This window comes from Sturnus vulgaris, unplaced genomic scaffold (genome assembly GCF_052056855.1).
Source record: "Sturnus vulgaris isolate bStuVul1 unplaced genomic scaffold, bStuVul1.hap1 Scaffold_141, whole genome shotgun sequence".
Lineage (NCBI taxonomy): Eukaryota > Metazoa > Chordata > Aves > Passeriformes > Sturnidae > Sturnus > Sturnus vulgaris.
The window spans coordinates 2217894-2235365 of record NW_028276063.1 but is presented as its reverse complement, the minus strand read 5'-3'; the positions used below and the strand labels follow the sequence as shown (position 1 = coordinate 2235365).

At 50.8% G+C, this 17472-nt stretch overlaps 2 protein-coding genes across 2 annotated transcripts in view; both read left to right on the top strand.

Annotated features, from left to right (window-relative positions):
* The window catches only part of LOC148219428 (uncharacterized), a gene marked incomplete at its 5' end in the record, with an annotated part of 211961 nt that overhangs the window by 9563 nt on the left and 184926 nt on the right, over positions 1-17472 (top strand).
* LOC148219430 (class I histocompatibility antigen, F10 alpha chain-like) lies at positions 10485-15632 on the top strand. The gene is made up of 9 exons (XM_088157661.1): positions 10485-10522; positions 11152-11213; positions 12367-12630; positions 12888-13163; positions 13435-13707; positions 13800-13898; positions 13996-14031; positions 14151-14183; positions 15157-15632. Exons 1-9 carry the CDS (start codon positions 10485-10487, stop codon positions 15261-15263), a joined length of 1188 nt encoding a protein of 395 aa, XP_088013787.1. The 3' UTR covers positions 15264-15632.

The following is a 17472-nucleotide window of genomic DNA, read 5'->3' as shown; positions in this document are numbered from 1 at the left end:
GTGGGCCTGCACTGACAGCCCTGCCCCGGGATCTGCTGGGCTCTGGGCCAGCACAGAGGCTGGGCAGGGCTGGCCATGGCCGGGAACAGGCCCTGAGGATGGAGCTGGGCCACAGCCAAACTCAGCCCAGGGCAAAGCTGGGCTCAGCAGCCAGGGCTGGATATGCCTGTGGACAGAGGCTGGCAGTGACAAATGTCCTGGGTCCCCTCCCTGCTCTGTGCATGCCACCAAGGGCACAGAGCAGCCTCCTCTCTGGGCCACTTGCCTGTTTGCAATGCCTTCCCCAGGCGCTGGCCCTGCCCCACAAGGCCTGGGCTGAGTCCTGCCCCTGCCCGCTCAGCCAGGCTGACATGGACACTGCTGCTTTCTCTGGCAGGCTCTCTCAGGCCAGCCCAGCTCCCTGCAAGCTGTGCCAGCTGCCCTGAGCTCTGTGCAGCACCAAGGGCCTCTCCCCAGCACAGCCCAGCCAGCTCTGGCCCCACAGCTCTGCTCAGGCCAGGGGGCTCTGGGCAGTGGCCCCACGGCCTCAGCCCCTGCCAAGGGCACAGCAGCAGCTGCAGCTCAGAGAGGACTCAGCCCAGCCATGGGGAAGGTGCTTGGCCAAGGCAAAAGGAGGCTCCCTGTGTGCCCTGCTCCCCTCTCCCTCAGCTCCTGAGAGCTCTGCAGCCCCTCCTGCCATGCCATCTGCCCAGGCCAGCACAACAGCCCCGGCCTTGGGGCCCTCCAGAGCTGCTCCTGCTCCAGGCCCAGGGCCCATCCCAGAGCTGGGGCAGCCACAAAGCTGAGCCCATTTCTGTTCATTCCTGCTCTGATGAGGATGGATCCTCAGCCACTTGGAGGTTGCTGGTAAATTTTACTGCTGCAGAAGCCTCTTCTTTCTTGAGCTCTTCAGTTGAGAAATTCAATGACAAAGGCTCATAAATATTTGGTCAAAACACCTGTGATAGGTTGACTTGGAAAGAAGAGACTCAGAGAGAGATTTTCTCTAAGAGAATTTCCTCTGTTGGGTTTGGGCCACCTGCAACAGCCAATTAGAGAAAGTTGGTTCGCTCCGGGAACACACATTTTGAAGGAGGTAATCCAGAACTGAGTCTCTTTGTCTTTCCAGTGGCTGAGCAGGTAACACCAACCCGAGCTTCCCCCTCCCCCATGCGGGGGGGAGGCTCGGGAGGCCACTTGGGCCCCGTTTGCCAACGAGGGGGACCCGATGGCCGGGGGGAGAAAATGTTTTGTGATAAGACCTTCACAGCTTCCTCCTCCACGGGCCTGCGGCTCTGGCGTGGGGGGGAGGCCCACTCTTGCTGCTGCCGGACGGGCCGGGCCTGCCCGGGTGGCCATGAGCAGTGTGGGGCTGCAGCCCAGCCCCAGAAAGGCTGATTGACACCTCAGCTGCCCCCCCAGCACGGCCTGAGCCTGGCCCAACTCTTGTAGTTGTGTTAAACTTTAACTCTTTAGTGCTCAGATAAGATTTGCAAAGCCTCCAGCCTTTCCTTTGAATATGAAAGGGAATAAAAAGATTTCTGAAGTCAATGATGTAAGAGCTAAGTTTTTGAGATGGAAGGAGAATGAGAAGATGCTGAAATGGCTGAAAATCTTTTTGTAAAATTGTAGGGATGAACTGATGTACTGAATATTCCTATAAACCATGGAAAGAGACATGGGGGGATGAAAATGTTCCATTTAATAGATGATTTGACCAAAGAGCACCTGTGTTGAGAATTTCTGCCCTGAGAAAAGAAGGGGACTTCGGTTTTCTGAAGATGAAGCCTGAGCAGAGAGAAAGGAGACAGAGAGAATCTTTGCTGTTGAACATTTCATTCTTAAAAGTAATACCCCATGAGACAAACATGGCCCACATCTACAGCTTTGGGACGGCTGTAGAGTTGGGAGGAGCGTCACGGTTGCAGGTTCCCGGGCGGATGCAAATCGTGAAAGATAAAACCACAAGAGAACTGTCTTTTTCCTTCTTGTGGGAAAAATCCCTACAACTTCAATAAAAAGAGGCTTCTCTCTCCAGAAGTGATCTGAGAAAGACTAAATTGGGGACTGACGGAAGTATTTGTTTTATGTTTGTTTTGTTGTTATGAAGATTGGGAGAGGGAGGGAAGGAGTGATCTGAAAAAATCTTATTCTGAATTTTTTTTCTTTCTCTTTGTTTGTGTAGTAAATAAATTTTCTTTTATACTCTCTCAAGTTTTAGGCCTGCCTTGCTCTTTTGCTGCTGGTTCTGTCTCACAACAGGAAAAATAAGTTTATATATATTGGCAACTCAAAACGAAGACATTAATTTTGTGCGTTGGCCAGGAAATCAAAATTAAACCAAGACAACACCCAAACAAGAAAGGCTCATGGGAATAATTTAAGTTTTCAATTTTCTGTGCTTAATTAGACAGATTTCAGAAGTGTATTCCAAGTGAATATATTATACTGAAAACAACATAGAGAGAGCTGTTTTATCTTGTAATTTCCTGTTTATAGATGGATATCAGCAATGTCCACTTGATATTGATCCAGAGCACCTTCTAATGAAGTCTGAATAAATATGAAAATCAAGACCCTTCATGGCAGGCAGTCAGTACCATCTTGTCCCCATCCTCTCCCCAGCATTTCCTTCATCCAACTCCTGGGACTCTGTAGTGGTTTTGGTTCACCAATTTGGGATTTCCAGGCCAATGCACCAATTTAGTTGTGGCAGGTTTGGCATTGGCCAAATTGCCATTGCATCCACTAGAATTGTTTATTCATTTCCTGCTGTGAGATATGATTAGGAGGCAGGAGAACAGGCTCAGACTTTAAACAGTACCAAGAAAAAGCTTTATTATTAGAAATGTTAAGAAAAAATCATAAGAATGTGAATAAAACTTTCATAACACTTCTCCCTCCACAACTTCTTTTCTTTCACACTGACAACATACTGAAACAAATCAGTCAATTTATCATCTTTAAAAAAATAGTCTTTTACCAATTTACCTGGCAGAGGAGACTTTTCCATAAAAAACAGTTTTCTCATAGCTTCAATGTCACAGTGATCAGCCACCCAGGAGAATGGAAATCTGATCACTGTGTAAAAATTCCTTCCTCAACTAACAGTTTTCTCACAAGCATTATTGAGGACAATATCAACTTATGGGGCACACTTTAAGGATTATAACAGTTCAGACAAAAGCTCTCTTCATCTTTGAAAACAGAGGTCTTTCTTCTTCTCTTTTCTGGGGGCATCAGGGGTCTTCTCCTCTCTATTCAAACTTATGGGATCACAACCATTTCAACATCTCACTTTAGCACAAGGCCTCTGCTCACATCTACAGTTAAAACTTTCATCTACCTCATAATCCCTATATGTTGTAGGGAAAGAAGACTCTCTTCTCCATAGCTTAAAAAAAGAGAAATTTAAGTCCACGCCTCTCCTCCTTCCCTCACCTGGGACCTGACTCTTACCTTTGTCTGACCTCGATGTTTTCATGCTGTTTCTGTGCATAGCTTCATCTTGGTCCTTTTCACTCAGGAGGGAGAACAAAGTGTCTGCAAGTCTCATTGTGGGAGTGAGAGAGTTAATACCTTTCCTGGGCAGTGGCAGGAGCAGTTGGGGTGGAGTATTTCAGATCATGCTGGGGCTGGGCTGTGTAAGGGCCATGTTCTGGCTGCATGGCTGTTTTCTGGCGTTTGCCACATTCAATTCCAGCTGTGGGCTGATGGTCTTCCCTCCCCGTTGCCCAGCAGGCAAAGGGTGGGAGGGCCTTGGTGGAACAGGGCCCAGCTGTCTCTCCCCAGGCCGCGCTGCCCAGGAGGGCCCGGACGCCTGGAGCTGCTCTTCCGAGGAGGTGGGGGCCCCACGGACTGGCGGCAGGGCAGGGTTTAGTGTCAGCTCGATGTTCTGCTGAGCCATGGGCTCCCTGGCCACACCGGGGGGTGGAGAACTAAGATCTTAGCAGCTGTGAGAGCCTGCTCTTGATTTTTCTGTTGAGGGCCCTGGCCAAAAATGGGGCCTGGCGTCAGAGCCCGCCCCCAGCCCAGGCCTGGCTGAGCCCATGGGCCATGTGGAGGGGCCTGTGCTGGTGTTACCTGTACTGAGGCCAGAAGGGAAAGAGAACTTTCCCAGGGTTTATTCGTCTTTCTATGTGTGTTTCACAAAGATGTATAAACTTTCTCATGGGTGTAACAATGTGTCAGTATTAAAAATCAGACACTGATTGGTCCTTGTCAGGTCCAAAGGAGGCTGCCCAGGTCCTGGCAGAGAAAAATCTTTACAAACCACCACACCAGCCTAGAAGTAACCAGGTCCCTGGGTGAGCGATGATTGGATGGATTTGAACACATACAAAGGATCCCAGCCAATCCATTGAACCCTAAGTGCAGATGCATCATTGGCCAGGGAAATGGGTGTGTTAAGAGCCCAACCAATCACACGTGTATATCCAGGACATTCAAACCCTCGATTCAAGAAAAATAAAGAAAGATTTTGTCGTCTGGATCACTGAGGATTTGTGTAATCTCTGTCTCCAACCACAACCCCAATTAATATAGTGAGTGTGGTCAGTGTGGTGGTGTCAGTGGGTGTGGTCAGTGATTTTGGTGAGTGGGTGTGGGCAGTGGGGCTGTGGTCAGTGAGTGTAATAAGTAGGGTGTGGTCAGTGGGTTTGCTAAGTTACTGAGGTCAGTGGGCTGTGGTCATTGCAGTGGTCAGTGGGTGTGGACAGTGAGTGTGGTCAGTTGGATGGGCAGTGGGTGTGAGAAGTGCAGAGTGGTCAATAGTGTGGGCAGTGGGTGTGGGTAGTTGTCACAGTACAAGCTGTCTTGTTGCTGGGCAAGACATGGAAGAAGTTGCCTGGTCTGATAGACAGACCTCCAGGGAACAGTGATAGGACAGATTGGGAACCAGACAGGGATTTGACCCAATGAGTTCCAGCCTAAGCTGCAGGAGCTATTGGTCAGAGAGCTGAGCAGCCTGAACTGTCAACCAATCAAAAGTGCTTACCCAGGAATATTAAGGTGGGTATTTAAGGTGAAGTTGAGAAGAATAAAGTGCTTTTTGTCACATGAATCATAGAGTGCCATGTCTCTGTCTCAGGCCCAGCACCAGTCGACGTTACAATGGTGATCCCGACATGATACGACATTAGCCATAGCTGCAAAAAGCAGAGGGAGACACAATCCATCCAGAAAAAGAGACTGGGGGGACTTCTAGCCATGAGCTATGGAGAAACACCCAGAAAGAGGCGGGAAACAACTGGCCCTGAGCCAGGGCCATCTAAGAGATTAGCCGTGAGCCAGGAAAAACATGGGAGGAACCTTGTCCACAGACAGACACACAGTCATTCAGGTATGGTCGCAGTTTCTGGAAGAGTGGCAGATAGATTACAAAGAGGAATCCCTTTTTGATTTAATATTAAGGACAAAAAGAAATGGAGTAGAGCCAACTAGAGAAACTGCATTACATATGGACAATTGGAATAAAATTGGAGAACAAATCCTGGATGGAGCTTTAAAAAATGATCCAGAGGCAGTCAAGGTGTAAAACCTTGGAGGATCATTCTAAAATCCATAACAAATAAAATTCAAAGTGCAGATTAATAAAGAGGGTGGTAGCCTGACACAGACAAAGGGAGGTACAAAGAAACACAGCTGATCCCTTATGGGCAGCAGCACAGAAAAAACCATAGTACCTCACTGCAAAGCAGTTCCAGCGGGCAGCAGAAGTGAAAGGGTTAATCCAGAGCATGGGAGGACAATGGAGACAATCCTGGTGACTGGTAAACAGACTGCTGCCACTGGAGCAACTACACAAACCAGCAAACCCTCAGCAGCTGGAAATAAAGAGCCAGGGGAGTGGGCCACTCCATCCCAAAGAAAAGGAGAGAAAAGAAAACAAATAAAGCCCTGACGATGGCAGCAACCGCATGGCCAACAGTGGGAAGAAAGAAACCCAGACTCCCTTGTGGGGCGTGGCTCCGCCCCCAGTTTGTCATGGTGGGGTGTGCCTCCTACTCTGACCACGCCCTGGTGGGCGGTACCCCCCTCTTCAATCCAGCCTTGGTGGGTGGCACCCCTGGTCACAGGCCAGTCTCAGGCAGGCAGGGTCCTGGCAAAGGGCCAGCCCGAAGGGGGTGTTCCTCTGCCCCAAGTAGTCCTACCTCCAGGGGGAGGGGTCCAGACCCCAGTCCAGCCTTTGGAATGTGTGGCTTCGCCCCCTTGAGAATGTGAGCCTGTGCTGCATGTCGCCATGGAAACCCCTGCTGACTGCAGAAAAAGTGCATGCCATGATGACATCATACTAGGAGTGACAGGTGACAAACACGGAAGTGCATCAGAATCAAGAGATACCAACACCAAAGGCCCTAAAGCCCCTCCTGCTCCGAGCATCACCCCTGATCCTGCTGCGACCACAGCACCCACAGCTTCTTCTCATCAGAAGCCAAGAATGGAACAGCCCCAGGAAACCACATCACAGATGGACACTCAAGACACCCAGGAAGGGAACACAAGTCACCCTGCTGCTACTGCACTCCAAACAGCAGCTCCAGCCCCATCAATGTTCCAATCAGGGGTCATCTCTTTGTGGGACCTGGCTCTCTTCTGGATAAAGGTAAAGCAAAAGGCTTTGGAATCTGGTGATTTGGAGGGGACTGAACTAATTGCTGTGCCTATGTCTTCATCAAGAGAAGAGAACTGGCAGAAAAGGGAGAGAACAATAATGGCATTCCCAGGAACAGAAGAAATGGAACTCTCCCTGATAAATATGTACCATTTAATTGGCAAATTCTCGCAGAATTACGCCAGCTAGCTGCTAAACATGGGTTAGGATCTCCTGCTGTGACAAATATGCTCAGATTCATAACTGCTAATGAACTGCCACCCTATGATAGAAAACAGATTGCAAAATTAATCTGTGCTCTGGTGCAGTATATGATGTTTGAATCAGCCTGGAGAACATATGCAGAGGAACACGAGTTAAAAAACTCGAGACTCTCACAGCAAGATCTGTGCTTTGGGGCAGAGGTCCCACAGTTAATGGGATTGCATCCCGTGGAAGATCCACAAATCCAAGCAGGTTTCTGCAATTCTGCAATGTTAAACCAAGCAAAAGAATTAGGCATGCAAGTCCTAAATAAGGTCACAAACATGCCTATGCCAACTCAGAGATATACAAACATAAGACAGAGTCCCAGTGAACTATACATGCAGATCATAAAGCACTTGCAAGATGCCATGGAAAAACAGATAGCTAATGATAATGCAAAGAATCATGTCTTGCTGTAACTAGCACGAGATAATGCAAATAAGGACTGTAGAAAACTTATAAATGCGTTGCCCAAAGAAAATCCATCCTTAGAAGAAATGATTAATGCATGTGCTAAGGTTGGAACTGCATCACATAACATGGATATGATGTTAGTCAATTCTATTGCAGCTGCAGCAAGGCTGAGAGCACATTGCTTCAATTGTGGACAGCAAGGCCACGTGAAGGTGAACTCTCCTGAAAAACATGCCTTACAGAAGAAGGTTCAAGGACAAGGTAATGTCCATTCATCCTGTGATCGGTGTGGAAAACCTAGACATGAAACCAAGGTATGCAAATCCAAATATCGTATTAATGGTCAACTTCTCAGGGAACAGGGAATCCCGAAGCTGAGCGTGAACAAATAACGCGCAAAGACAGAAGTGTTTCCTCAACCCCCAGCACAAGCCTTTGTGACCAGCTCACAGCAAGGACAAGAGGATCAGCTGGCCTGGATGTTTACACCTCAGCCACAGCAACCATAAACTCATTAGACGTGCATAGGGTCCCCCTCGAGGCCTAGGGGCCCACAGGGAAAGGACTAAGTGCCCTTCTTTTGGGAATATCTAGTGCTACGTGAGAAGGTATTTTTGGACATCCTGGTGTAATAGATGCAGATTTTACAGGACAAATCTATGCTATGGTATCCACTCCTTCTCCACCTGTAACTATGCCTGAAAAAATTATTATCGCACAACTTTTCCTTTTTAAGTCTTGTGTCTCCAATGCAGATTCAAAGGAGCAAGGAGACCAAGGCTTCGGATCAATGGGACAACCAGAGGTATTTTGGACTCAAATCATAGGTAGTAACAAACCTATTCTAGAATGTATTGTTACTATGCCTAAAGCCAAGCCTTCACAGATAGAGATCAAGAGTATAGTTGACACGGCATCTGATGTCACTGTCATTGCTACTTACAAATGGCCTTTCTCTTGGCCTGCTACACTTAGAGGAAATGCTTTTGCTGGTATTGGAGGGACCACACAAAGCTAGTTAAGCAATAATCCTGTGCTGGTCAAAAGTGATAAAGGACAAACAGCCACAGTTTGACCATACGTGGTTGCAGGATATGAGTGTATAGGGAAGGGATGTGTGATCAGCATGGAGAGTCTGGGTGGGGACGGATTTTTGACAGGTCCTATTGTAATTGAGGGTGAGCAGTGTCCCACATGTGCTTTGAAATGGCTCAGTACTCAGCTAGTGTGGGTTCCACATGGCCCCTAACAGAACAGAAATTAGAACTCCTCAAATCCCTGGTTCAAGAACAACTGGTTCAAGGGCAGATAGAACCATCTATGAGTCGTTGGAACACTCCAGTATTTGTTATAAAAAAGAAATCTGGAAAGCGGAGATAACACCATGATTGAAGAACAATTAATGCTGTTATGGAAAGTATGGGTGCTTTGCAAGCAGGTATGCCATCCCTCACAGTGATAGCTGCCTCCGGGGACATCCTGATTGTGGACTTGAAAGATTTCTTTTTCACCATTCCCTTACACCCAGATGATGCCCCAAAGTTTCCTTTTGCAGTGCTTTCCATTAATAACACTGCACCAGGGCAACGTTATCAATGGCTTCTGCTACCACAGGGCATACCAAACAGTCCAATGATCTGTCCATGGTATGTGGCACAGGCACTCTTCTCAGTGAGAGAGCAATTTCCAGGGGCATACTGCTGCCTTTATATGGATGATATTTTGGTAGCAACCCAAACAAAAGAAGAACATTTGTTCTGAGTGTCTGAGCCTTGCAGTGGCAGTTTCAGCTGTCAAACACAGAAGCTCATAACACTGTTAACACTTGCACTGACTGCCAAGGCCACACTGCACCACTGCAGATGGGGGTAAACCCTCGTGGGCTGCGTGCATTGCAAATCTGGCAGACTGATGTGACACATATTGCTGAATTTGGCCGTTTAAAGTATGTACATATCTCAATTGACACATTCTCATCAGCATTACGGGCTAAAGTACACAGAGGAGGAAAGGGTCAGGATACCATTGCACATTGGTGATCTGCCTGTGTTGGTTTGAAAGCAAAACCAGTGCGAGATGCCAAGTCAGTAATACAATTTAATAGGAAAAATGAGAAAAAAATAAAATACATGCAATAATATAAAAGAAACAACCACCAACACAGTCAGAAATACAACCTGACACCCTGTCAGTCAGGGTGTTGGTAGCAGTCCGTATAAATGGTGGCTGCAGTCCTCCTGGATGACAGATGTGGTTCTGTTGAAGCAGTGCTCCTGTAGAAGGTGCAGTATTCCTCTGAAGATCCAGCGATGATGTGGAAATGGTCCGACTTTCCTCTGGGATCCAGTGGAAAGGGCTGCCTTCGCGTCCCAAACCCCAGATTTTTATCTAGGTAGGAAAGGCTTGGCTCCTGCCCCTGGTTGGGGCATCTCCCAATGCGATGATGTAATCTTATCAGTCACACAATAGGACTTAATGGCCCATTAACAGAATATATCTTCTGGAGGAGGGATGGGTTGTGAAAAGATAACGATGATCATCCCCCGATCTTATCAGATGGCACATCAGCAGAGGATATCTCCCACAGAGATAAGGATCACCACCCCTCCCACATTTTAACAGATGGTGATAGAATACACATTTTTGCATTGTACCCCAGGACACAAGACTTGAATTAAATCCCATGCTTTGAATGGTCCCATTTTGGCCCATTTCCAGGTCAAAACTCTATTTCTAGATGTTACTTATCAGACCTACGTCCTTCTACTATTCGCTTCCAACATCCTCCTTCGACTCCCAACATCTGGAAGATGTCCTTTTTCCTGTCTCACCCATCTCCCCCCTCACTCTGTAACAACTGTCTTCTATTGATCTAAATACAATTTTGCTAATATAGTTACAATTTAATTAGCACGAGTCACATTTATCACAATAATAAATTCAATTAATTTCCCCAAGTCAGGTGTGTTGACCAGTGATTAAACTCTCCCCGCCCTTATCCAGACCCTCGAGCCTTTCCTTATGTGTCTGTTCCCTGCGCAGTGTGAGGAGGGAAGTGACAGAAAGGTTTTGGCCTGTCTCAGGCATCCCCTTCTCTGGCCCGGGCTCCTACAGAGGCTGCAGGTGAATCCCGGCTCCATCCTGGACTCACCCCGAGATCCCTGCGGTTCAGGGCCTCCTGCCCGGGCCGTGCCCAGCGCCAGGGCCCCACCTCAGGCGAGGTTTCCGAGAAATGGAGGAGTTCGGGGATAGGGAGGAGGAGTCCGTGCCGTGTGCAGAGCCCGCCCCTCGCTACGATTGGCTTCTATTGCCGTCACTCCTCGTTCCCGCGCGCTGACTGGGCAGAGAGGGGACAAGCCCCGCCCCAGTGCAGCAGGCGCCCGTCCCGTCCCCTGCCCGCCTCCGCGCTCCCTCGGTCTCTTTCGCTTCCGCGTCCCAACCTGAGAGACCGGGATCTACCCGGCAACCGATGACGTCACATAAAATCGAGTTACCATTGGTGGGAAGGAAATAGCAGCGCCAATGGCGGGGCCGGAGGCGGTTCTGGGGGCGGGACCGGAGGTGGCTCTGGGGGCGGGGCCGGAGGCGGTTCTGGGGGCGGGGCCGGAGGTGGCTCTGGGGGCGGGGCCGGAGGCGGCACTGGGGACGGGGCCGGGCGGGCCCGCAGCGGAGCAGCGCGATGGCTCCAGCACTGGGTCTGGGGCTGCTCTTGGGGCTCCTGGGGCTCCAGGAGCCGAGGGCCGCGACGAGAGTTGAGTGGGACCCCCGAAACCGCGACCCCCCTGAACATTCATTTCCAGCCACCGAGAACCCCCTAAGCCTTCGTTCCCGGGCACGGGACCCCCCCCGCCCCCATAGCTCCATTTTGGGTTCCGTGACGCCCCCATTCTCTTCCCCAGCACCAGGACCCTCCCGTACCCCCTTATGTGGTACCGAGACCCCCCTGAACGTGCATTCCTGGGTACTGAGATACCCCTGAATCTCCATTTCCGGGCTAGGACTCCCCTGCACCCCCTTTTCGAGCATCCCGCTTTTCCCAGACCCCAGTCTCGCCCTTTTCCTTGACCTTTGGACCCCCCAGAATTCCCAGCTTTCCGTGTCCCCCCCGTTTCCCACTCCCGCCGCTTCCCGAAACGGCGTCCCAGAGGGTCCCGGGCGTCCCAGGGCTCTCAGGAGGGTCGCTGCGGGGATCCAGTGGGACTCGGATGAACTCCCTGGAATTCTTTCTTTCCCCCATCCCCTCCCCCACCGCTCTCCCTCGGTCTCTTTGTCATCTCCCAGGCTGCGCCTTCAGGATCCGCTCGCCTCTCCCAGCCCCAGACCCCCCTTTCCCGTGACCCAGGGACCCCCTGGCCCCCCATTCCTGTCTTTCCCAGCTCCCAGGGTCCCCTTTCCCTCAACATCGGGGACCTCTGGACCCTCTTTCCTGGGCACAGGGACCCCCTGGATCCCCCATCCCACCTCTCCCAGTCCTTTCCTTGAACCTTGGACCCTTCCCAGCTCTCCTGGCTCTCCCCGTTCTGCTTCCTGCCACCCCAATCTCTGCATCCCTCCAGTTCTTCACTCCCTGCTCCTCCTGCAGGAAGGTCCCTGGGGGGTCGTGGAGGTTCCCAGGGAGGATTCTGGTCTCTGGGACCCCCTGAATTTCCAGTCCTGGGCACTGGGACCCCCCTGCACTCCCTTATCCCGTACCATTTCCCTCCTGCACCCCCTTTCCCATCCATCCCACCTTTCCCTTTTCCAGACTCCCCTTTTCCTTGACCCTGAGACCCCCCTGGACCCCCATTCGTGATTTTTTTAGCCCCCAGCTCCCTGTTCCCTCTACATCAAAGACCTCTTAGCCTCCCATTCCATCCATCCAGGCTCACCCTGCCTTCTGACTCCTCTTTCCTTGGCACTGGGGACCCCTGGACTTCTTTCCTCGGCACAGGAATCCCTTGAAACCTCCATCCCACCTGTCCCAATCCTTGTATTCCCCTTTCCTTCATACTAGGCGTCCCCTGAGCGCCCGTTCCTGGACACTGGAACCCCATGCACCCCTTCCCGACTATCCCAGTTCCTCTTTCATTGATCCATGACCCCCTCAACCCCCCCAAATCTCCGTGTCCCCCCAGTTCTCCACTCCCTGCGTTACCTGCAAGTGGCAGTGTTGGAGCCCAGCCCAGGGATCCCCCAGTTCATGTCCACTGAGTACCTGGATGGGATCCCCATCACACGCTACGACAGCGAGCGGGGCCGGATGGAGCCGCTGACACAGTGGATGGAGGACGGAGCCGAGCCGGGATATTGGGATAGGGGGACCCAGACCTGCGAGAGGAGGCAGCAGGTCACTGTCAGGAACCTGCATATACTGCAAGACTGGTACAATCAGAGTGGGGGTGAGTGAGGGGATCTGTGGAGCTGGGATTTATGGGGCTTGGATGTGGATTTTCAGGGCACCAATGGGCTGAGATGGGGATACATCCATTAGGCTGGTATGGGATATCTTGTGATCCGTGGGTTGGGATGTGGATCCATGGGGCTGGGATGAGGCTCTGTGGGTCTCCATCAGACTCTGGGGCTCCATAGGGCTAGAATGGGGCTCTGTGGGGCTGGGACACAATTCCGTGGGTCACTGTGGGTACAATCCCCCCAGGTCTCCACACTGTACAGCGGCTTTATGGCTGTGACCTCCTGTCTGATGGGAGTGTCCGTGGATCCTACCAGGATGGCTACAATGGGCGGGATTTCACCTCCTTTGACCTGGGATCCAGGAGGTTCGTGGCTGCCGACAGCGCTGCTGAGATCACCAGGAGTCGCTGGGAACGTGAAGGGAACGATGCTGAGAGCTGGACAAAATACCTGGAGCACGATTGCCCGAAATGGCTCCAGAAATTCGTTGGATATGGACAGAAGGAGCTGGGCCGCAAAGGTAGGAGCAGAATTCTTGAGGGAATGTGGAATTTAGGAATGAGGAACTTGGGAACATGGTAATTCCTGTGGGAATTCCATGGGCAAATCTCACCCTCATCCAATTCCAGTGGGAATTCTATGGGCAGATCTCACCCCCATCCCATTCCCATGGAATTCCATTGGCAGGTCTCACCCCCAATCGCATTCCCATGGAATCCCATTGGCAGATCTCACCCTCATCCCATTCCCATGGAATTCCATGGATGTCTCTCACCGTTATCCCATTCCAGAGCCCCCTGATGTCCATGTGTCTGGAAAAGAGGAACAGGGGACGCTGATCTTGTCCTGCCACGCGTACGGATTCTACCCCAGCTCCATCGCAGTCAGCTGGATGAAGGGGGATGAAATCTGGGATCAGGAGATGGAGTGGGGCGGGATCGTTCCCAACAGTGACAGCACCTTCCACACCTGGGCCAGGATCGAGGCGCGGCCGGAGGAGCGGGAGCAGTACCGGTGCCGGGTGGAGCATCCTGGAATGTCAGAGCCCGGGATCTACGCTTGGGGTGAGGCTGGGAATGTGGAATGTGGGAATTGGAAATTTGGAATTCCCAAATGGGGATTCCCCTTCCCCTCCTCACCATCCCTCGTTTCTCAGAGCCGACATCTGGCAGGAATCTCACTGTGTTGGTCGCTGTGTCCATCGCTGCCTTCGTCATCATTCTCATCGGATTTGTCATCTGGAGGTGCCAATCCGGTAACACACAGGATGAGGGTGGGAAGGGGCATGGATCACCCCAGCACTGTTCTGGGAATCTTGTTCCATTCACACTGATCCCACTGTTTTTCCACAGGGAGGAGGGACAGGAATGGATGCAACATGGCAGACGGTGAGTACCAGTGGTGGATCCAGCTCTGGATCCTCTCCGTTTGGATCCCAGGATGGATCCTGGAATTAATCCCAGTGTATGATCTGTGCTGGAATCTCATGGATCTTCTCTTTCTGCAGGAAATTACATGGGAACCAACGGCTCGAATGCAGGTACAGAACGGGATCGGGGTGGGATTCCAGAGAGGGATCAGGGCAGGATGGACAGATTGGGATCGGGGAGGGATTCTGGATCAGAGCAGATGGGATGGATGGAACAGGATTGGTTGAAATTCCAGAGAGGGATTGGGGCAGGCTGGGTGGGGCGGGATTACGTGGAATGGATGGAACAAGATTGGTGTGGGATGGATGAAGTGGGATCAGGGAGGTGTTCCAGAGCAGGATCAGTTGGATGGATGGAGCAAGTTTGAGGCAGGATCAGGTGGAATTCCGGAGCAGCTCCCGCTCTCCATGGGCTCCAGCCAGGTCCATCCTGCGGGATGGGGACAGGGACAGGGTGACACCAAGACCCTCTCTCATCCCGGCAGGAATCACTGCCTGAGCGATCCACAGAGCTGGATCCAGCCCCTTCCTGTGGTAGTTGATTTGGCTGAGATGGACCGGGATTTAGCCCAAATTCCCTATAAAGAAAGCACAAATTTAAGACCTTGGGAGGCAGGCTGTTAAAAAGCAAGGCCTTAGACATTAGGTCTCGCCCCTGCCCTGCAGATGCAGAGGCTTTAGCCTAAAACCATGGAATTTGTAAGGACATGTCAGGCATGCCTAGGCACGTCCCTATTCTCGTTTGTCTTTGGACCTTTGCCCTCGGGTATCCCTGGGTATACCCCTCCCCTTGGTCTTTGGATGCAGCCTCTCAGATCACATGTTCACAAATGGATTAAAAGGATATCACAGGCACACCATCATTCCCATCCCGCTTATTATTATCATTATTATTATTATTATTATTATTATTATTATTATTATTATTATTAGCCACGCTGTAACCCGGTCAGGCTGGTGAAGTTGTCACAAAGGGAAAAACCCCCATTGCATTACAACAGGCAGCCATATCAGATTCCACCTGTTCCATGTGATATTCACATGAAGGGGAAACTGGATTTACAGAGATATCTAATGGCTTTAGGTTCCACGTTGCAGAAGCTCCAGAATTACATCCTGCTATCCAGACCCATAGGACTGGACACACCTGCACATCCCTTCCAGCCTGGAGATTGGGTCTATGTGAAGTGATGGGACAACGATCCTCTACAAGCCAAGTGGAGAGGACCATTCCAAGTCCTGCCGACCACCCTCACCTCAGTCAAAGTTGCTGGCAAAGGACCTTGGATTCACTGCTCCAGAGTTAAGGGTTCTGCTCCTGAAACAACTGAAAATAGAGACTGATGCAGATGAAAACATTTTTTAAATTGCTCCCGTGCCTAAAGAACTATTCATCATATCATATCCTGATTCTTCTTTGCTTGATAGCCAACTGTGCAAGACATTACTACTGTTAGATACTTACTGTTAGATATTTATATATTATTAGATATTTATCTGTTGTTAGATGTTTACTGTTGTTTGATATTTATCTATTAGATATTTATTTACTGTTCGATATTTACTGTTGTTACATATTTATCTATTTATTGGGGGTTAGGTTTCTTTTCTTTTGTTCCTTCTTACCTATAGAATTTTTCCCATGAATTGCTAGAAAATTCTAACTGCAGCTACTTGTTAGAAAACAAAAGGTTGGCCTGGCCCAGGTAAAAAGGAGGGTGGGGGTGGGCAGCTACTCAAGGCTTTGGGTTTTGGAAGACACGTTTGGAGCTGCTCTTGCTTAAGGAGAGGAAGTCCCCATGACCCAGCACAGAGCTGCGGCTCCTTCTCCTCTGGGGTGAGCCTCTGCTCATAAGAGCAGCCACTGACCTAAGGCCTTATTAACCCCTTCCTCACTAAAGGAGGGACCGATCACCCTCTGCTCACACCCAGCTGCCGCTGCCCGCTGCTCCTTCAGCGCTGCTCTGAGTTTCTCTGCGCTGAAGCCGCGCCCTGCCCTGCCCTGCTGGGACGTCCTGCAGTTCCAACTCCTGCCGAAAAATTGTCTGATACATCTCGTCCACAGCCCAACATCTTTTGTTCATTCCTGCTGCTCCAGCTTAGTGTTTTTCGGAGTCTCAGAGTCCTGCAGGGGCACTGGGAGTGACTGCCCCAGGGCTTTGTGAAGCAAAACCTCTCCTCCATCCTTTCCCATCTCGGCCAAAAATGCTGTCACAGGGTCCGTACTTGTGTTTATTATTAATTCCATAGTTATTGTTGTTTTATTTGCCATGTTATACATATTAGTAAAAAAACTGTTATTCCCATCCTCATATCTTTGCCTAAAATCCCCTTAATTTCAAAATTATAATAATTCAGAGAGAGTAATCATTAACTTATCATTTGTTTAACTAACTTACACCTTGACCAATACGAATTGCTTCTAACCCCTCGCTAAAATCTTAACGCTTTAAAATCATGATTCGGTGGAAAAGAGGAACTGGGACAGCGGGAAGAAGGGTCCCATGGCGGCCATGGGGAACTGGGGGTGCGGAATCGGGGTTGCCCCGGAGCTCTTGGCTACTCTGGGCTGCTGGGGGGCTGCTGGGGGGAGACACCCCCGGACCTGTGTCCTGCACACACAGCGCTGTTCCAGGAGATGGTTTAGTCCGAGTGTCACTTCATTCACGGCACCGACCGGCTGAGGTTCGTGGAGAGGAACATCTCCAACCGGGAGCAGTTCCTGCACTTGGGCAGCGATGTGGGGCTGCACGTGGGGACACCTCCTTTGGGGACAAGGCTGCCAGGCACTGGAACAGCGACCCGCAATGGATGGAGTACAGACGGGCTGCGGTGGACAGGCACTGCCGGCACAACTACGAGTTGTCCAGCCCGTTCCTCGTGGAGCGCAGAGGTGAGCGTGGGGCAGAGCGTGTCCCCTCGGGCCCTGCCCTGGGAATGACCCTGGAGCCCCCCAAAACCTCCCTGGGAATCACCCGAGACACGTCAGCCCTTCTTGTGCCCATCCCCGGGGCCTCCTGCCCCTCACCCCAAGTGACTACAGTGGCTCTCCCAATCCATCCCAGTCTCTCCCAGTCCATCCCAGTCTGTCCCGGCGTCCTCATGGTCCTTCCGAGTGTCACCAGAGTCCCTCCAAATTCCTCTCAGTCCACAGCCATTCCATTCCCTGTCCACTCCCAGTGTTTCTAATTCCAATCCGGGACCTCCACCGTCTCTCCCAGTGCCTTCCCAGGCACTTCCAGTCTGTTCCAAGTCCTTTTCAGTCCAATTCCAGACCGCTACCCTCTCTCCCATTATTCCAATCCACTCCACTCTCTCCAATTTTATTCCCAGTCTTTCAAAGTACCACACCAGCCCTCCTTCACATATCCCAGTTCCCCCAAGCTGATCCCAGTGTGTC

What these genes read in the sequence shown, in the direction of transcription:
- LOC148219430 (XM_088157661.1), top strand. Translation starts at nt 10,485, where the DNA reads ATGGAGGAGTTCGGGGATAGGGAGGAGGAGTCCGTGCC. An exon ending in CTGGTACAATCAGAGTGGGG is followed by an intron (nt 12,631 to 12,887) that starts GTGAGTGAGGGG and finishes CAATCCCCCCAG; the next exon opens with GTCTCCACACTGTACAGCGG. An exon ending in TGGATGCAACATGGCAGACG is followed by an intron (nt 14,032 to 14,150) that starts GTGAGTACCAGT and finishes CTCTTTCTGCAG; the next exon opens with GAAATTACATGGGAACCAAC.